At 42.2% G+C, this 21,681-nt stretch overlaps 1 protein-coding gene across 24 annotated transcripts in view; it reads right to left on the reverse strand.

The window, feature by feature from the left end:
* The window catches only part of LOC100358028 (zinc finger protein 717), a 46,821-nt gene extending 27,810 nt beyond the window's left edge, over positions 1-19,011 (reverse strand). For 2 of the 24 annotated variants that reach the window (XM_070058162.1, XM_051823141.2), the window contains exons 1-3: positions 18,641-19,001; positions 17,998-18,211; positions 14,685-14,854 (exon numbers count right to left, since the gene is read on the reverse strand). In XM_070058162.1, coding sequence (XP_069914263.1) covers positions 14,685-14,854; positions 17,998-18,211; positions 18,641-18,856 — 600 coding nt within the window. In that variant the 5' untranslated portion in view covers positions 18,857-19,001. Of the gene's footprint in view, positions 1-982; positions 1,124-3,807; positions 3,867-14,684; positions 14,855-17,997; positions 18,249-18,640 lie in introns of those variants that run through there. The other 22 variants (XM_070058170.1, XM_070058167.1, XM_070058178.1 and 19 more) reach the window with 19 other exon arrangements.
* Positions 19,012-21,681: the final 2,670 nt, after the last annotated feature.

Here is a 21,681-nt window from a genome sequence, read left to right on the forward strand (position 1 = left end):
CTGATTCCAGATCTGAGAATTCTTTGCCAGTGTGTCCTCCCCAACAGACCAGGGCCTGCGGCTTACACCTGAATGTCAGGACTCACCCACCTGAGAACCACGATGTTTCTGTTCTCAACAAGTGGAGAACATACATCCCACCCACTCCCAAGGAGTCACTGCTGCCTGTGAGGCCCCACCTTTCCCCCAGGAACTATCCTTCAGGAATGCAGAATGGAACCCATGGAGCAACAGGATAGCTGCAGGGCCTGGAATTCCTGAGAAGGCAGGAGTGGGCAGGATGCTCACTCACCATGCTCAGAAGAAACCTGAAAAACCTTTCCTTGGCTCTGTGGTGGTGGTCATGGCACAGGAAGATGATATTTCACACAAGCCTCTGCACCCCTCCATTAGGAAATAAGAATGACCTGTGTAATTCTTAGGTGTTCAGCCTTGCTGTCAGACATGGTGCGTCTGACTTCATCTCCATTCATGTGGAATACTAAGATTAATTCTTGGTTTGACAAACTCACATCTATAAGAGATGTGCTATTAGAGAAATTTCAATGTGGGCACAGTGTTGGATAACTATCACCACATTTAATTTCATTTTTAGCTGATAATTAAGAACATGTATCTATGTGTTACAGATGCTTGCTTAAACCATGAAGAAAGTAAAAATGATTCTACTAAAGATATCTGAATAAGAAGTTAATATTGCTACTGCAACTCAGGCCTATCCCTCTAAAAAGATGCTTGCTCTCATCTGTTAAAATGCTTGGTAATGCATCCAGGGACAACTGGGAGAACTCTTCTAGTGCATATACTGAAATAAAATTATGGATTTTAAGATGGGTACATCATTGTGCAAATACAAAACTTCCAAAGTCTTATAATGCAGGAACCTCAGTCTTGAGCTTCCAAGGCTAGGTACCCTTGAGGTAATCGTGCCTGAAATGTTAAGTATCAATGCCTTATTACTAGAAATGAAAAATGAACTTACAGGGATCGATGACCTAACTTGGCACCATGAAGTAGTAGGTCCTCATGTCCTTTCTCAAAATTGTCCCCTCTTGTTAACATGTACCTCTACTAGCAGAAGCTGTTCCTACAGGGACTAGAGATATGGGATCGAAGAGGAGTCCTGACAAGAGAAAAAGTAACAAGCCCATACTCACTGATAATTAAGGAGTAGTAAGCAACCCATTTTTCTGTCTCTTAGGTGTAACTTCCATGTAATGATTGGAGCCCCGAATTTTGTGTTCAATCAGTGACAAGAGTTCTAGTGATTAATTTGTACTGAATGAAGAGGAATAGTCCCTGTGGTAAAGATAAAGGAGGTGATAGCCAGAGAATGGGATAAGGCTCCCACAAGGATTATGACATGAGGTTAGTCTTTTATTTTTTCCTAAGATTTGCTTATTTATTTGGAAGCAAGAGAGACAGAGATATTTTTCTTCTGCTTGTCTAATCCCCAAATAGCGGCAACAGCCAAGTGTGTATCCAGGACAAAGCCAGTAGTGAGGATCCCTATCTGGGTTCTTTTACTTGGGTGTCAGGGACCCAGGTATTTGTGCCATCTTCCACTTGCCTTCCCAGGCACATTAGCAGGAATCTGGTTCAGAAGCAGAGTAGCCAGGCCTCCAACTGGCCCTCCAATATGAAATGCCAGCAATCACAAGCAGTGCCTTAAACTACTCTACAACAATGGTAGCACCTAAGTTTGATCATTTCTGATTCATCACAAGTAAAAATATATAGTGAGGAAACTCCAGTGCCTGACCATATTTTGTTTTGTATTAATTTACATCATATTTTTTTTTGACAGGCAGAGTGGACAGTGAGAGAGAGAGACGGAGAGAAAGGTCTTCCTTTGCCGTTGGTTCACCCTCCAATGGCCACCGCGGCCGACATGCTGCGGCTGGCACACCGCGCTGATCCGATGGCAGGAGCCAGGTACTTATCCTGGTCTCCCATGGGGTGCAGGGCCCAAGCACTTGGGCCATCCTCCACTGCACTCCCTGGCCACAGCAGAGAGCTGGCCTGGAAGAGGGGCAACCGGGACAGAATCTGGCACCCCGACCGGGACTAGAACCCGGTGTGCCGGCACCACAAGGCGGAGGATTAGCCTAGTGAGCCGCAGTGCCGGCCAACATCATATTTTTAAAAAGGCATACAGACGGCCGCTGCCATGGCTCAATAGGCTAATCCTCCGCCTGTGGTGTCGGCACACGAGGTTCTAGTCCCAGTTGCTCCTCTTCCAGTCCAGCTCTCTGCTGTGGCCTGGGAAGGCAGTGGAGGATGGCCCAAATCCTTTGGCCCTGCACCCACATGGGAGACCAGGAGAAGTACCTGGCTCCTGGCTTCAGATCAGCGCAGTGCGCCGGCTGCAGCGCACCAGCCGCAGTGGCCACTGAGGGGTGAACCAACGGAAAAGGAAGACCTTTCTCTCTGTCTCTCTCTCTCACTGTCCACTCTGTCAAAAAAAAAAAAAAAAAAAAAAAAGGCATACAGACAAGATTAATATCTTTCCTCACAATACCATGATCCTGAATTAATCACTGTCATTCACCTAGTTTATTTGCTAGACCACTTATTGCATTTATATAAACATCAGCATATAAATATGCAATGCAGACTGCAGAGGAAAATCATATTAATATGGATTTGACTTTTAATATTACAATATTAGCTACCGCATATAAGTGTGAAAAATTCAATGCAGCATATTTACAATTAGTTGGAAATCATATTACTTTCTTAAGTAGCACAACTGACATGAATGAATACATGTATTCATTGAATAGGTATGAATTCATGAATTCAATGAATAAGCAGAACTGATATTAATATAAATCATGTATTATGCAATTCATTCATTACGAGTACACATACAGGGAATGGTGTTGTGGTGCAGTGGGTTAAGCCATCCCCCACAATGCTGGCTTCCCATATGGGCACAGTTGTGAGTCTGGCTGCTCCACTTCTTAACCAGCTCCCTGCTAAGATGCCTGGGAAAGCAGCAGAAGATGGTTCAAGTGGTTGGGCCCCTGCCACTTGGGAAATGCAGATGGAGTTGCAGCTCCTGACTACTGCAGGCATTTGGGCGAGTGAAGCAGCAGATGGAAAACCTCAGTCTGTTTCTTCCCTATCTCTCTGCAACCTTGCCTTTCAAATACATACATCTTTTTTTAAAGAAAAGTACACATAGAATTCATTGTTTTTTCAGTTATATGTGATCATCACCAGTCAATTTCAGAGCCCATTTTATTACCTCAAAGAAAAAAGGTGAGGCAGCCCTAGAGGTTAAGATGCTGCTTGGGATTAAGACATCCAAGACTGCTCGAGTTGGAGTCCCAGCTACACAACAGATTTGATTCCACTTTCCTGCTAACGCCCACCCCGGAACCACACCATCCAAAAGGCAGGGTCTCAAGTGAATCAGAAAATGTGAGACATATTGGAGACCTAGGTGAGTTCCCAGCTCCCAGCTTTGTAAGTTTTAAAAAACTGATTAATTAATTTGAACTGCAGAGATAAGAGAATTCATCTTCTGGTTCACTCCCCGAATGTCCATAACATTTAGAACTGGGTCAGGCCAAAATCACGATTAAGGAATTCCATCCAGGTCTCCCATATGCACAGCAGAAACCCAAGTATGGAATATCATCTGTGGCCTTTCATGCACATTAACAGAAAGCTGAATTCGAAGCACAGTAGCAAGGACCTGAACTGACCCTTTGACGGGGATGTGGGCACCACAATCAATGGCTTATCCAACTGTGCTACCATGCCTGCTTCAGCAGTTTTTACTCAGTACAGCCTCACCTGAAGTGAACTAAAATAAAGAGGTGCTCTGTCTCCCTTCTTCATCTTTGTTCTTGCATCTAAAAATACATATACAAAAGGAAACTCAGTATTCTTATGCTGTTTCCTCCATATTTCCAATACTTCCAACCCAAAGCAACCACAAATGTGCTTTTCCTATACATCTGTCCACCATGGATGTTGCATGTAATGCAAGATAGGGTCCAAGTGTTCTCACACCCAGTATAAAGCTTCTGTCACTCAAGGGTAATCTGGGCCTCTTAGTAGTATTCACCAGAACATATTTCTGGTACCAGATAACTAGAGACAAGAAACGAGGATGTCTTTCCAGCCAAATGCAGCAGGCAGCAAGGGGAGCCCTGTTTTCTCAGTTGCACAGGGGAGGAAGAATCACATGTGGATTCAAATAGAACTGAGTCTCCCTGCTCTTCCAAAGTCTTAGATTACCTACAGTTAATTTTTTTAAAGATTCATTTATTTTTACTTGAAATTCACAGTTACATAGAGAGAGGAGAGGCAGAGAGAGAGAAAGTCTTCCATCCGATGGTTCACTCTCCAGATGTCCGCAACAGCTGGGGTTACGCCAATCCAAAGCCAGGAGCCAGGAGCTTCTTCTGGGTCTCCCAGGTGGGTGCAGGGGACCAAGGACTTGGACCATTTGTACTGCTTTCCCAGACCATAGCAGAGAGTTGGATTAGAAGTAGAGCATCTGGGTTTCAAACTGGCGCCCATATGGGATGCCAGCACTGTAGGCTGTGGCTTTACCTGCTATGCCATAGCGCTGGCCCCATACTGTTAATATTTTTTTATCTGCCATATGTACTTATGTACTTAGGGCCATTTCTAGAAACTTTACAAGAATTCTGTTTTAAAATATTTCTTATCAATTCTACTGCAAAGAGCATATACATGCTCACACTGTCACGTCAGAATTCCCTCTTGGAAATAAACTTTAATACTTGCATGTTCAGTGAATTATTAATTATGTTCATAATTACCATGTAGTAATGACATATTAGCTAAAAAAAACAGTAACAATCTCTTACAAATGAATTACATTATTACTTATGTGTCTTGGAGGCACTGCAAATGTTAAGATGACCTGTGTCATTATATTGTATAGTTTTTTATTTTAAATCCTATAATCAGGGCTGACACTGTGGTGTAGCAGGTAAAGCCACCAGCTGCAGTACCGGCATCCCATATGGGTGCTGGTTTGAGTCCCAGCTGCTCCACTTCCAACCCAGCTCTCTATGGCCTAGAAAAGCAGTAGAAGATGGCCCAATTCCTTCCACCCCTGCACCTGAGTGGGAGATCCAGAAGTTCTTGGCTCCTGCGTGTTGCAGCCATTTTGGGAGTGAACCACCATATGGAAGATTTCTCTTCTCTCTCTGCCTCTGCTTCTCTGTAACTGTCAAATAAATAAATATATATTTTTAAAAAATCCTGTATTGGTGACCCCATATTTGATAAACTGGAAATTTCAGCACATGTGTTGACAACAAATATGATGATAAGTATGAAAAACGGTTAACTATCTCAAGTGGTTGTCAAAGTTCCTAAAATCCCATAATGAGTCACTATGTAGCTAATTTAGCAGATAAGGCTGAGAAAATATAAAGCAAGAATTAAAAATTTTGCTACAATAATTCATGCTTTGGGAATGTATCTTTCCTATTTGCGATATAGCCTTAAGTATTAGTTTTTTGTTTGTTTGTTTTGATGGGCAGAGTGGATAGTGAGAAAGAGAGACAGAAAGGTCTTCCTTTGCCGTTGCTTCACACTCCAATGGCCGCCAAGGCTGGCATGCTGCAGCCGGCGCACTGCGCTGATCTGAAGGCAGGAGCCAGGTGCTTCTCCTGGTCTCCCATGGGGTGCAGGGCCCAAGCACTTAGGCCATCCTCCACTGCCTTCCCAGGCCACAGCAGAGAGCTGGCCTGGAAGAGGGGCAACCGGGAAAGAATCCGGCGCCCCGACCGGGACTAGAACCCAGTGTGCCAGCGCCGCTAGGTGGAGGATTAGCCTACTGAGCCGCGGCACCTACCAAGTATTAGTTTTAAGTAACAATAATTTGAAATTTAAGGTCTTAGGAAAACAGCCCTGATGTTGACTGGTCTGTAGTATTATAAGGTGAGTTTTTTATTTCTCATACCTCAATGTTTATCTTGCAGAAACTATAAATAACAGATATTATTCTTTGTAATTGCAGATTTTGCTATTTCTATTTTTCATCATTTTTAATGTTTGCTAATACACCATCTTATGGATTATTGTATTGATTTTACCTGTACAAACATCAAACTCATTCTAGTATGTGTATGTATATACAGGTGTATATGTGTGTATGTGTGTGTATGCATGCACCTGTTTTGACAAAGGTAAAGTGAAAATAATATTGTGAGAAGTCCTACTATTCATTTCAAAAATTAAATCCTCCTCAGAAATGGCTGCCTATGAGTAGACCACTGAGCACCTTCCCACTGTTATGAAATGAAGCATGTCTCTCTAAAATTCATATTCTGCAGCACTAACCATCACTATGACTCTATTTGGAAATAGGGTCTTTAAGCAGGTAATTAATGTTTATTAATTAAGGTCAAGTGAGATTAAGTGTGAGGCCCTAATTCAAACTGACCTATGTCCTTACAAGGAGACACACCACGGGTACACACAGAGGAAATACCATGTGAAGACACAGCAAGATAGGGAGATGGGGAGAGAGGCCTCAGGAGAGCCAGATCTGACATTAGAAATCAACCATTAGAACTATGAGAAATAAACAACCTTCCCAAACTACCAAACAGTGGATCTTTGCCAAAATTTCTTGCAGCCAACTAGAAGATCATTACTATTATCTGAGAAAGAAATTATAACTATGGCTTCAGGTGGCCAAACATCTAAAAAATAAAGAATAAAATAATTTGGAGCAGCACTGTGGAATAGTGGGTAAAGCCACTGCCTGTGATGTTGGCATCCCATATGGGTGGTAATTAGTGTCCCAGATGCTCTACTTCCAATCCAGCTCCCTGCTAATGGCCTAGGAAAAGCATTAGAAGATGGCCCAAGTGTTTGGGAACCTGCCAAACATATGAGAAGCCCGGATGAAACTCTGGCTCCAGACTTTGGGCTGGCCAAGCCCTGATCTTGCATCCATCCGGGGTGTGAACCCATGGATGGAAGATCTCTTTCTCTGTCTCTCCTTCTCTCTGTGTGTGTAACTCTTGCAGATAAATGAATTTTTTTTTAAAATACAAAGACAGGGGCTGGTGCTGTGGCACAGCGGGTTAACACCCTGGCCTGAAGCGCCAGCTTCCCTTATGGGCACTGGTTCGAGACACGGCTGCTCCTCTTCTGATCCAGCTCTCTGCTATGGCCTGGGAAAGCAGTGGAAGATGGCCCAGGTCCTTAGGCCCCTGCACCCATGTGGGAGACCTGTAAGAAGCTACTGCATTATTTGTGAAGTAATCCAATATCTGTTAATATGTCTCTCTCTCTCCCCCAAGTAAATAAACACTTTAAAAGGATACACTATAATAACACTAACTGCAAAAAGCTCAAGTGGAGGGGCTGTCATTGAAGCATGGTGGGTTAGGCTGCCACTTGTGATGCCAGTATCTCATGAGTACCAGTTCAATTCCTGGATGCTATACTGCAAAACCAGCTCCCTGCTGGTGTGCATAGGAGGGTAGTAGAGGGGTCCACTGCCACCCATGTAGAAATAAGCAAAAAATAATCTTAAACAGCATTAAAGATAAATGAAATGAACAGTTTTTTTGAAAAGAGAAACAAATTTAATAAGAAACAAAATTAATACTCCTTTAGATAGACTAAGACAAAAACTGAAGACTCAAGAAAACAAAAAATAATTATAACTGATAGCATAGAAATAAAATGGATTACCAGTAACTATTTTTTTAAGATTTATTTTATTTATTTGAAAGACAGAGTTACAGAAAGAGGTAGAGACAGAGAGAGAGGTCTTCCATCTGCTGGTTCACTTCCCAGTTGGCTGCAAAGGCCGGAGTTATGCCGATCCAAAGCTAGGAGCCAGGAGCTTCATCTGGATCTCTGAAGCAGGTGCAGGGCCCAAGGACTTGGGCCATCTTCCACTGCTACCCCAGGCCATGGCAGAGAGCTGGATTGGAAGAGGAGCAGCTGGGACTAGAACTGGCGCCCATATGGGATGCCGGTGCTTCAGGCCAGGGCTTTAACCTGCTGCGCCATAGTGCTGGCCCTGATCTCCAGTAACTATTAACAGTAACTAAAAACAAACAAATTAGACAACCAAGAAGCTACGGTTATTTTCTAGATGCATATAAATTACCAAAGTTGAACCAGAAAGATATAGAAAACCTTAATAGACCAATGAGTAAGGAGATGAAATCAGGAATTAAAAGCCTGCAAATGAAAGATCAGTATTAAATGGCCTCACTGCTAAACTCTACTAAATTAATCAAAAAGACTAACATCAATTTTTCTCAAGTTATTTCAAAAATTGAAATGGAGAGAACTTTTCCAAACTCATCCTATGAAGCCAGCACTGCCTTGACTCCAAAACCAGAGGGAATCCACAGGTAGAAGACCTCTCTTTGTCTCTTTCAAAAAAAAAAAAAAAAACCATTATAATCATCTCAATGGATATAGAAAAGTATTCAATGAAATTAAAATTGATTTATGAGCAAAACTGTGAGCAGCATATCCACAGAAGGGGCATATTTAAACTCAGTAAAGCATATATATGACGAATACCCATTCTACTGAATGGCAAAAAGAAGCTTAAAGCATTTCCTTTAAGATATGCAATCAAACAAGGATGCCCAATCTCACTATTGTCATTCAATATCACACTGTAAAATTTGGCCAAAGAAGTAGTCAAGTGAAGAAAATAGGCATACAAATAGGGGAAAAACAAAATTATTTGTTTCCAGATGGCATAATTCTACACATGGAGAAACCTAATGATTCAATCAAGAGACTGCTAGAACTGACAAACAAATTCAGTAATGCTGCAGATACAAAATGAAAACAAAAGAATCAGGAGTACTTTTATATGCCAATATTTTTTTTTTGACAGGCAGAGTTAGACAGTGAGAGAAAGTGAGACAGACAGAAAGGTCTTCCTTTCCCCCCCCACATGGATGCTACGGCAGGCGTGCTACGCTGATCCGAAGCCAGGAGCCAGGTGCTTCCTCCTGGTCTCCCATGCCGGTGCAGGGCCCAAGCACTTGGGCCATCCTCCACTGCCTTCCCAGGCCACAGCAGAGAGCTGGAGTGGAAGAGGAGTAACCAGGAAAGAATCTGGTGCCCCAACTGGGACTAGAACCCGGGGTGTTGGCACTGCAGGCAGAGGATTAGCCTAGTGAGCCACGGTGCCGCCGGCCTTATATGCCAATATTGAGTTCATTGAGAAATCACAATAATAATTAAATCATAATACCTACAAAAAAAAAAAACCCTTAAAATAAGTTTAACCCTCTAGAAGAAAAATCACAAAACACTAATGAAAGGAATTGAAGACAAGAAAGATAGAGAGACTCCCATGTTCATGGATTGGGAGAATTTAGAAAGTTTCCATGCCACACAAAATAATTTCACATTCAACATAACTAGCATCAAAACACAAATGAAATTCTTCACAGAACTAGAAAAAAATAAACCTAAAATTAATATGGAATCAGAAAGTCCCCAAGTAACCAAAGCAATCTTGAAGAACAGAACAAGTCACAGTATCTGAATTCATGACATAGTACAGAGGTATTGTAACTACTGGCATAAAACCAGACACGGACTAATGAAACAGAACAGAGGTTCCATAAAGGAATGCACACATCTACAGGAAAAATTATCTTTACAGTGCCTTCAAAAATACAACAGAGAAAGGACAATCTCTTCACTAAATGGTCCTAAGGAAACTGGACATCCATATGCAGAAGACTGAAACTAGACTCTCTTCCTCCACACACCTTACCCTATACAAAGTAAGCCAAACATGTAAATGTAAGACCTAAATGTAACAAAACTGACAGGAAACTATAAGACACTGAAAACACAATGCTTTTGGATAAGATCCCACAAGTTTGGGCAAGAAAGCCCAAATACACAAATTTTATATCAACTAAGAAGATTTCTCAAAACAAAGGGAACAATTCCAAGTGAAGATATAATCAACAGAATGGGATAGAACATTTGCAAACTATTCATCTGACAAAGGACCGATACCCAGAATATACATGGAACCGGGAAAACTACACAATAATAGCAACAACAGCAAACAATATATTTAAGAATGAGAAAGGACCTGAATGTGCATTGCTCAGAACAAATACAAATAGTCAACAAATATGTGAAACAATGTTTAATATCACTAGTCATTAGGGAAATGCAGATCAAAACACACTGAGGTGTCTCCTCACTGCAAAAAGACAAAAATAAGAAATGCTGATGGGGTGTTGAAGAAAACCCTTGATGGGGAGGCACTATTGCTGAGCAGCTGCTATCTGTAGTGCCATCATACCATGTGGGCACCAGTTTGAGTCTCCACTGCTTCGCTTCCAATCCAGCTCCCTGCTGATGTGCCTGGGAAAGCTGTGGAAGATCGCCCAAGTACTTGGGCTCCTGCACCCATGTGAGACACCTGGAAGAAGCTTCTGGCTCCTAGCTTTGGGCTAGCCCAGCCTTGACCACTGTCACCATTTGGGGAGTGAACCAGCAGATCCTCAGATGGAAGATATCTTTCTCTCTCTCTCTGGGTGTGTGTGTCTCTAACGCCTTCAAATAAATAAATAAAATTTTTTTAAGTTAAGGGGAAAAGAAGAAAACCCTTATACACCAGTGATGAGAAAGCAAATTAGTCTGGGCATTCTGGAAAAAACTATAGTCATTCTTCAAAAATAAAATCAGGCCGGCGCCGCGGCTCACTAGGCTAATCCTCCGCCTAGCGGCGCTGGCACACCGGGTTCTAGTCCCGGTCGGGGCGCCGGATTCTGTCCCGGTTGCCCCTCTTCCAGGCCAGCCCTCTGCTGTGGCCCGGGAGTGCAGTGGAGGATGGCCCAGGTGCTTGGGCCCTGCACCCCATGGGAGACCAGGAAAAGCACCTGGCTCCTGGCTCCTGCCATCGGATCAGCGCGGTGCGCCGGCCGCAGCGCGCTGGCCGCGGCGGCCATTGGAGGGTGCACCAACGGCAAAGGAAGACCTTTCTCTCTGTCTCTCTCTCTCTCACTGTCCACTCTGCCTGTCAAAAAAAAAATAAATAAATAAAATAAAATAAAATAAAATAAAATAAAATAAAATAAAATAAAATCAATCTACCCCATGGCATAGCTAACCCACTTCTGGGTAGTTATCAGAAGGAAATGAAATCAGCATATCAAAGAGATATCTGCCCTTCCATGTTCACTACAGCAGTAGTCAGAGTACCCAAGATACAGAACCAATCTAAGTGTCTATCCATAAATGAATGGACAGCCATAAAAAAGAAAAAAGAATATTGTTATTTGTTGCAAAATGGATGGAACTGGAGTCATTAAGTGAAATAAACCAGACATAGAAAAATAAATGTCATGTGTAGTCTCTCTCATGTGCAAGTTTTAAAAATAATGTATCTGAACTTACAACTGCAACTACTAGATTGGGAAAGGTGAGGGATCTACAGAGAGGGAGATCAGCTAACAGGTACTAAAATACAGTTATGCAGAAATAGCAAGTTTGAGTGTTCCATAATACAGCATGGTTACTATAGTTCACGATATGATATACTGCATAAAGAACTGGAAGAGATGAGCTGGTATGACCTAAACAAGCACAAAAAATGGAAAGGCTAGTTGCTTGGCTTGATGAGTTTATGTTGCATATATGTGTTCAAATGTTAAACTGCATAATAATATACACTATAACTATATTATAAATAATAATATACAAGCAGTACATGTTAACAAAAATCATTTAAATAAAATTTTAAAATACCTATATACTAACAATGAGGTATCTGAAAAAGAAATTAAGAGACAACTCCATTTACAAAGCACAAAAACTAATTAGGAGTCATTATCTTATAGGACACAGATCCTATATTATATTGTCCTTAATTATAGATTAAGAAGTCAAGGTTGCCTTTCCAGTGAACTTTCAGCTCAACCCTTACATGATTTATAATTAGTTTACTTGGTATCCTTTAAATGCCAGTATTAGAAAACCAAACCTGAGGGGCTGGCACTGTGGCTTAGCAGGCAAAGCTGCTGGTTGCAATGCCAGCATCCCATATGGGCACCAGTTCGAGACCTGGCTGCTCCACTTCCAATCCAGCTCTCTGCTATGTCCTGGGAAAGCAGTACAAGATGGCCCAAGTCCTTGGGCCCTTGTACCCACTTGGGAGACATGGAAGAAGCTCCTGGCTCCTGGCTTCAGGTTGGCGCAGCTCCGGACATTGTGGCCATCTGGGAAGTGAACCAGCAGATGAAAGACCTCTCTCTCTCTCTCTCTCTGCCTCTCTTTGACTCTGCCTTTCAAATAACTAAATAAATCTTAAAAAAAAAAAAAAAAAAAAAAAGAAAGAAAGAAAGAAAGAAAACCAAACTTGAACCTAGATGGAAGGCTAGTTATACTGTTTTTGTTAAGATTTCTTTGTTCAGTTGAAAGGCAGAGTGGCAGAGAAGGAGACAAAAATCTTCTGTCTACTGGTTTGTTCCCCAAAGGCCTGCAAGAGATGGGTCTAGGCCAGGCTGAAGCCAGGAGCCAGGGACACTTTCTGGATCTCCCATGTGGGTGGAATGTACCCAAGTACTTGGACCATCACCTACCTCCTCCCAGATGCACTAACATCAAACTGGATTGGAAGTGTGGAGTAGCCAGGACTTGACTGAGGCACACCGATATGAGATGTGGATATTCCAAGTGGTGGCTTAACACACTGCACCACACCACATAGTTACTTTATAGTGTTTACTCATTGTTAATACTGCTGACCAATTACAGGCAAGGTGTTCAACCCGGGATTAGTTTAAAAAACAGGCTTAGGGTTGGTGCTTAGCCTAGTAGTAAGGGTTCAACTTGTGGCTCTTCCTCCTGACTCCAGCTTCACATTAAGGCAGATACTGGGAAGCAGTGGTGACGGCTCAAGTCATTGGATTCCTGCCACCCATGTGGAAAACCTGGATTGAATTCCTTTCTCCCAACTTTAGACATGGCCTCTCACTGTAGTTCTGGGCATCTAGAAAGTGAACATGTAGGTAAGACTTTTCTGTCTCTCAAATAAATAATCTACAAAAAAGAATTCATCAGACAAAAAAAGAGCAATATACATGTTGATGTCTGATCACATAAAGAGAAAAGTATTTCAAACCAATTAAATGGAAATACAACAAAATACTTTATTTCCACATGACCTAACAGAAAAATTCTAAAATATTTATTAAAATGCTAATATCAATGATGTACTGGGTTATTACAACTTCTGATCACTAAAAGGAATGACAGAAATTGTATACAGGATAGGAGGGAGGAACTGTATTATAAGGTGCCCACACTCACACTACCTAAAAAATAGTATAATGTTATCTAAAAGTGGGTTGAAGTTATCTGAAAATGTACATTGCAAACTTTAGGGAAATTGCCCAAACAATTTACAAAACACATATCCCTGATATCCTAATAGAAGAGAGAAAATGGAATCCTACAGAAATCTCAATTAAAATGAGAACAGAGGTGTTGGCATTTGGCATAGTCAATAAGAGGCTATTTTTAACTTCCATCATCATACATTACAGATACTATGTAAATAAATAAATGAATAAAGAAAGAAAGAAAAAGAAAAATAGGGAAAATTTAAAAAAACAAGCATGGGTCCTTGCTCCACTCCCATCTCCAATTTCCGCTAGGATACACCTGGAAGGAAGGAGATGATCAAGTACTTATGGCACTGCCATCTCAATCTGGGACATACATTAAGTTTCTGGCTTCTGTCGTTGGCCAGGCCCAGACCCATTTCTTGTAAGCATTTGGGAAGCCAATCTTCAAAAGGTATCTACCTCTTTCTCTTTTTCACTGTGTGTTTCTCTTTCATAAATAAAATAAATGTATAAACATTTTTAAAAAAATAAAGTGAAGGGGGCCAGCACTGTGGCACAGTGGTTTAACGCCCTGGCCTGAAGTGCCAGCATCCCATAATGGGCACTGGTTCAAGACCTGGCTGCTCCACTTCCAATCCAGCTCTCTGCTATGGCCTGGGAAAGCAGTACAAGATGGCCCAAGTCCTTGGGCCCCTGCAGCCACGTGGGAGACCCGGAAGAAGCTCCTGGCTTTGGATTGGCACAGCTCCGGCCGTTGCGGCCAATTGGGGAGTGAACCAACAGATGGAAGACCTCTCTCTCTCTCTCTCTCTTTCTCTCTCTCTCTGCCTCTCCTCTCTATGTGTAACTCTTTCAAATAAGTAAATTAATCTTTAAAAAAATAAATAAATAAAGCGAGGGACTGGCACTGTGACATAGCAGGTAAAGCCACCACCTGCAGTGCTGGCATCCCGTATGGGCGCCAGTTTGAAACCCAGATGCTCTACTTCTAATCCAGCTCTCCGCTATGGTCTGGGAAAGCAGTACAAATGGTCCAAGTCCTTGGGCCCCTGCACCCACCTGGGAGACCCAGAAGAAGCTCCTGGCTCCTGTCTCCCCACCCCCATCTCTGCTTCTCTGTAACTCTGCCTTTCAAATAAAATGTATTTTTAAAAATAAATAAATAAAGTAAAAGAAAACTAGCAAAATTTAAAAACAACACAAGCATGGTGTTTGTTGCAGCAGTTAACACACCAGTTATGACCACATCCCATACTGGAGTGCCAGGTGTGAGTCCAGCTGCCAACTGTGATCCAGCCTCCTGCTAATACATACCCTGGCAGCAGGTGATGGCTCAAGTACTTGGATATCTGCCACACATAGGAGACCTGGATTGACTTCTTGGCTTCTGTCTTTAGCCTGGCCTAGCCACCGCTGTTGAAGGCATTTTAAGAGTGAAACAGCAGATGGAAGAGTTTTCTCACTCTCTGTCTTTGAATCTCTGTCTTTCAAATAAATAAAAATCCATAAACAAGACATTCTTAAACAAAGTAAAGACATAAAGTAATTAGAAGCATTTTACATATCGATCCAACTAAATTAATAATTGTTTTAAAGGTACATTAACTAAATACAACAATTGAAAGAAACTGACAGAGGAAGATTAAAGCCAAGACTCAACTCTGTGTTATCTAATGGAAAACCATTTAAATATAAAGACATATAGAGGGGATCTGAGGCCATTTTGGTCAAAGAAAAACTCATTTCATTTGCATAGGAGGAATAAGTATAAGAGGTCTGTTGAACAACATGGTAACGATAGTTAATGAAAACGGGTTTCATTGGGGCTGGCGCTGAGGCACCAACATGTCATATGGGTGCTGGTTCAGGGACCAGATGCTCCATTTTTGATCCAGCTCTCTCTGCTTATGGCCTGGGAAAGCAACAGAAGATGGTCCAAGTGCTTGGGCCCCTACACCCATGTAGGAAACCCAGAAGAAGCTCCTGGCTTCAGACAGGCCCAGCTCTGGCCAGTGCAGCCATTTGAGGAGTGAACCAGAGGATGGAAGACTTTTCTCTCTGTCTTTACCTCTCTGTCTTTAACTCCACCTCTCAAATAAATAAATAAAATCTTTAAAAAGAGAAAAAAAGCACATGAGTTAAGTACCTTTAAAAAATAGTTTCTACTATGGAAAATAACTAAGAAATGAGATTTTAAATATCCTCATTATGAAAAACAATTATATGATGTAATACACATGGTAATTGGCTTGACTTATATATCAACACTATATAAGTATTTCCAAAAATCATTTTAGTGCTAAATACATTCAATTTCTGTCAATGTAAGATACACACACACACACACACATATATATATATATTTAAAAGACAAACATAGGCCGGCGCCACAGCTCAATAGGCTAATCTTCCACCTGCGGTGCCGGCACACCGGGTTCTAGTCCCAGTCGGGGCGCTGGATTCTGTCCCGGCTGCCCCTCTTCCAGGCCAGCTCTTTGCTGTGGCCCGGGAAGGCAGTGGAAGATGGCCCAAGTGCTTGGGCCCTGCACCCCGTGGGAGGCCAGGAGAAGCACCTGGCTCCTGCCTTCAGATCAGCACAGTGCGCCGGCCACAGCGCGCCAGCCGCGGTGGCCATTGGAGGGTGAACCAATGGCAAAGGAAGACCTTTCTCTCTGTCTCTCTCTCTCACTGTCCACTCTGCCTGTCAAAAATAAATAAATAAATAAAAAAGACAAACATAAACATAGATAGACTAAAAATATGCAGAAAAACAGTCCATTATTACAGCAATCCAGTGAAGCCTGGATTGGTATCTATTTCAGATTAATCAGGATTTAAGTAACAAGGGTTATACAGTAAGACTGCAGGCCATTCTCCAAGAAAACAATGCTTTTGCCAGTAGCCCTAAAAATTTCCTATGTAAGGAAAACAAGGTTATAGAACTGTAAGGAAAAGTACAGATTCACCAGCAGTAATCAGTGAAAATAAATACAACAGAAAAATACTCAAACAACGGTAATTAATAGTTAACAGTATGTAATCATATGAATGCTACATTGGAAAAATAAATAAGGCCATTCCAAGTGTTGGCAAATCACAAAATAAATAAATACACATGAATGAATGGCACACAGTTAATTTATCTACTGTACAAACACTTCCTGATAAATTTGTATTTATCCACAACCTACAACTTAACCATATTTTCTCATTATGTGAAAAATTTATTCTGAATTAGCACATGGGGAACAAAAATCAAGAAGCATAGTGTCTCCAACATCAAAAAATAAACATGAAGTAAGGCAAGTCCCAGTGAGTGTATTGAAGCAGTGAGTGTATTGGCTGAGTCACAGCCTTAGTTAGCAGCATGTATATACACGACCAGGGAAAAGGATGGAACAAATGATTTAAGCATAATACAATACCCAATAGCAATCTCTTGAACATTCTGAATATGCAAAATCCTGTTGGGTGATATGGAAGTTAAGAAATAAAGAATATAAAAAAGAATCAGGACTTGGTCACCTCTGTGGACAGAGGTAGATTAGGAAGACATCGGAACTGACCAAGGCCCACTCCTTCTTCACCTGAGTAATCACTGTGCATGTTTACATTCATATGTAAAGAATTCAATTCTTTTTTCAGATATTATTTAATAAACAGAGGTTCAATATAACAAAATAATCCAACACTCAAGTCATGGCACATACTTTCTACCTAAGTGGACAAAGTGTACATAAAAGGCAGCAAGTTTCCACAAAGGTCGTGAAGGAGAACCAGCTCTGGGAAAGAGCCTCCCTACCCCACAGCTCACAGGGGACCCCACACTCAGGTTAACCAGATCCCCAGGCCACTTGGGCTGAGGGCCCTTGAATGCTCCCCTTCCTACTGCTTCTTTTAGGAAGAATCAGGGGCTGACACGTCACAATGCTAGGTACCTGCCCACTGGGCCATCTTTAGTCATCATCCACAACACAAGACAAGGAAAGAGAAAAGGGAGTTTCCAAGGGGAAATCTCAAGATATCTACTTTACGCACATGAAAGATGTATAAAGATTTTTAAAAATTAATCTAGTTCTATTTATTTAAAATGTAGAGTTATAGAGAGATCTTCCATCCAATGGCTCACTCCCACAAGCCTGCAACACCCAGGGCTGGACAAGGCTGAAGCCAGGAGGCTGGAATTAATCCCTTTCTCTCACGTGGGTGGTTGGGACCCAAGTACTTGAGCCATACTCTGCTTCCTCTTAGAGTGTGCATTAGCTACAAATTGGATTGGAAGAACAGGTAATCAAATCAGGAAATTCTGATAGGGATATGGGAGTCCCAGGTAGCAATTTAGTCACTAGTGCAAACACCCAGTCTGGAACAAAGATTGTTTACACTGGAGTGTCAGGTAGGCATTCTTTGTTTCTCTTATGTGAAATGTTCATAGAGAAACACTTTGAAGGGTTACTGATTTTTCTGTGGAAAAAAAGACAATATTGTTTTAAAAACAGCATTTTCACAAACTGAAAAAAATGTGTCATGGAGCAAACAGCTGATAGTGTTATGAACTTCAGGGGGCAGTGGTATTTGGGGGGTGGGGTGGGGATCTGAACATTGAGAGAGCTTTTTCCAGACTTACCGTGCTTTATTACATGGTCTATCCCCCTCTGAAACTCAAGGGGATATTTAATGCCAATTAAATTAAGAAGTGAAATTTTGCAAGGAATCGTCCATATTAGTCCATTCATAGGATTAATGTGGTAATCTCCAGGGGGTCTGTGTAGAACCCACTCTGCATCAGTCTCCAGCACGCCCTGTCTTTGGCCACGTGATCTCTGAGCCATCCTGGGCCTCTGCCAACAAGAAAGCCATCACCAGATGCTGCCTCACCTGGGACAAAAATATTGAGCCAAATCACACCGATTTTTGTATGTCTCACCCAGTCTGTTACACTTGTAATAAAGACAGAAAGACCCTAGGGAGAGTACTCTGAGAGTACTGTGTTGCAGACATCAGATCCTGTTTCCCGACCCGGGGATCGCGTCACTCCTGGGAGAGGTGGGACGGAGGCCTCCACCGCTCCCAGCTTCTCCCCGCATGAATCCCACACAGCAACCCCAGAATCTGGCTGAGGGCCCTCCCGGGCTCACCGCACAATTCGGGAAGACCGGAGGCTCGGGGACGGAGCCCAGCTCGCTGCGGCAGGAACCGACAAGACGCCAGCGTCCCGCCGCCGGCCCCGCCCACACCCTGGCGGCCTCAGGCACGGGGCCCACACTCACCATTCTCCGTTTCTGAGGCCTGCGGGCGTCCTCCTGAGGAGTCGGTCGTGCAGAGAGGGAAGTCCACAGAGCAGCAAGGACTGAGGCTCCCGGGCCGCTCCCGGGTCGGGGCTGGGAAGAGAGAATGGCTGCCGCGGAGAAAAGAGCCGTTGGCGCGGAGCTGCCAGGAGCCTGCACACAGCCAGTGAGCACGCGAGGTGGCGGAGACTCGGCCATTCAGAACGGCCCCTGCAGGAGCGGCCGCTGGGGGTTGCGCTCCGCGCGCGGATGGAGGCCGGGCTGGGGCTCAGAGCGGAAGCTGCGTCATCTTCCCGGGACCTCCCCCCCGGGGTGAGGACCCTCTCTGATGACGTCCCGCCTCCCTGCCACTCATCCTGCCTCTGATGACGTCCCGCCTCCCTGCCACTCATCCTGCCTCTGATGACGTCCCGCCTCCCTGCCACTCATCCTGCCTCTGATGACGTCCCGCCTCCCTGCCACTCATCCTGCCTCTGATGACGTCCCGCCTCCCTGCCACTCATCCTGCCTCTGATGACGTCCCGCCTCCCTGCCACTCATCCTGCCTCTGATGACGTCCCGCCTCCCTGCCACTCATCCTGCCTCTGATGACCCCCCGCCTCCCTGCCACTCATCCTGCCTCTGATGACGTCCCGCCTCCCTGCCACTCATCCTGCCTCTGATGACGTCCCGCCTCCCTGCCACTCATCCTGCCTCTGATGACGTCCCGCCTCCCTGCCACTCATCCTGCCTCTGATGACCTCCCGCCTCCCTGTCACTCATCCTGCCTCTGATGACGTCCCGCCTCCCTGTCACTCATCCTGCTGGGATCTTGTGACAGAGGCTGGTGGTTCACGTCCTCACCCGAGTTAGAGTTCCCCGAGAGTTTCCTGGAGTCCACGCCTTTTCTTTACCCGCGTGGATTATTTTTCTGTTGGGTTATCTGAGTTTTTTAATACTGGTTTCAAGAGTTCATTAACGTTTCTGTGTCTCATTTCTCTCATTGATATTCATTTCTTAGTTGATATTTTATGCTTTAAAATTATTCCATTTCTTGGTACTACACACTAACACCCTTAATTATATAGATTACTCTTGTACCCAGTAATCTTGCTTAATCCTCCTGTGAGTCTGTATTTGTTTTTATGTTTATATACAATCACATATGACAGTGTCATCCACATATATCGACAGTTTTCTGGCTTAAAAATTGAGCCTTCTCCCTGATATTACCTATTTCCTGTTTAGTTTTCCTGACTACACCTCCAGAACGATTTTGAAGAGAGAGTGAGAAGAGGGAACCTTGTCCAGGTCTATTCCCAGGGAAATATGTATTTCAATGTTCTGTGTTTATTATGCTGTTTGTTATGAGTTTATTGAAGGCGACTTTAATCATAATGAAATTTCTCTTTTTTATTATTCTGCAAAAAATTTCATTTGATGCTAAACACCGAATTCCATTAAATACATTGTAACATTTAATCAAAATGAGCATGTGATTTTCCTCTTGTGGTTTTCACTCACATGAATGATTTACATGATTTAAATAATTTTGCTTGTTCTGTACATATATGGCTAAACAAAACTATTTTGCTTAAAATATTTGTGTCTGTATAAAAAGATTTTTTTTATGTTCCTTTGTGTTCCATGTCCTGATCTGACCATGTCATCTATGGAATGCTGAATTCAGAAATAAAAGTCAACATATTTCCTGCTTATTGTCACTGTGAGGAAATCTGGGGAACTGAGAAAGATTTTTTTTCCCGAAAGTTTGGAAGGTTCTATAAGTCTGGACCTGAAATTTTGCTTGTGGAATTTCACTGCTTATTTCTTATTTTGATGCAAACATTGACTTATTATTTGCACACTCTGTAATAGTTTAGTAGAATTATACAAACACATTTTACCCATCCACAATATTCAAAAAAAGAGCTTGCATTTCTATAGCTTATAGAAAAAAATTGTTTATGTTCAATTATATGAAGGAGCATATTTTTCTGGTTTGAAGTAGTATGATGTACACAGTTTTCTAGCAGTTTTTCTTGTTTCTTTTTACAGCATCATCTTTGCTGAACTTTTGCAGATGGCTGCTCAATTTTAATTTATTTCCCTATTTGATAACATTAGTGAGTCTGATGTCAGCTTTTCATTTGTTTTGCTTTTGTTTTTTCTTCATGTAATATTGGTGAAGGATTCAGGAATATGACATAAAGGTGGACTGAACATTAATTTTGTGCGTTATTTCGGTTTTTGTAACTACAAAGCTGTTTTTATATCTTTATGCTGTGTTTTAACACTTTGTAGTACTTAGATTATTTTGCTAGGAAAAAAAATTGCTCAAGTATAAAAGTAGTTTCATACTGTGCACTTACTCCTCATGTAGGATCTCTGTCCTTAATGTGCTGTGTATTGAGATTTAATGCTATAACGAGTACTCAAACAGTATATTTCACTTTGTGTTTCTATGGGGGTGCAAACTGTTGAAATCTTTACTTAATGTATACTAAACTGATCCTCTGTAAAAAAAAAAAAAAAAAAAAAAAAGAAATTATCAATTCCCAACTTGACTCTCACTGGGATTAAACATGACAATAGGTCTGATCTGATTTCATCATCATTTAAAAAAAATCATCTATTATTTTTCACTTTATGTTTCTGTGTGGGAGCAAACTGTTGAAATCCTTACTTAATGTATACTAAGCTGATCTTCTGTATATTAAGATAATCGAAAATGAATCTTGATGTGAATGGAAGGGGAGAGGGAGTGGGAAAGGGGAGGGTAGTGGGTGGGAGGGGCAGTATGTGGGGGAAGCCATTGTAATCCATAAATCGTACTTTGGAAATTTATATTCATTAAATAAAAGTTAAAAAAAAGAAAAAAAAATTTACAACATAAAAAAAAAGATCAAATCTCAAAATGCCAATTTAACCCAGCACCAGGCTGTTTGTCACTTCCATGTAGTATGCCTTCTTTGTTGTTGTTGTTTAATTGATGTGCCTATTCAGAGTCTCTTGTGTTTCAGTATAAATTTTAGCATCGTTTT

The sequence above is a fragment of the Oryctolagus cuniculus genome, chromosome 15, assembly GCF_964237555.1.
Source record: "Oryctolagus cuniculus chromosome 15, mOryCun1.1, whole genome shotgun sequence".
NCBI classification, from domain to species: Eukaryota; Metazoa; Chordata; class Mammalia; order Lagomorpha; family Leporidae; genus Oryctolagus; species Oryctolagus cuniculus.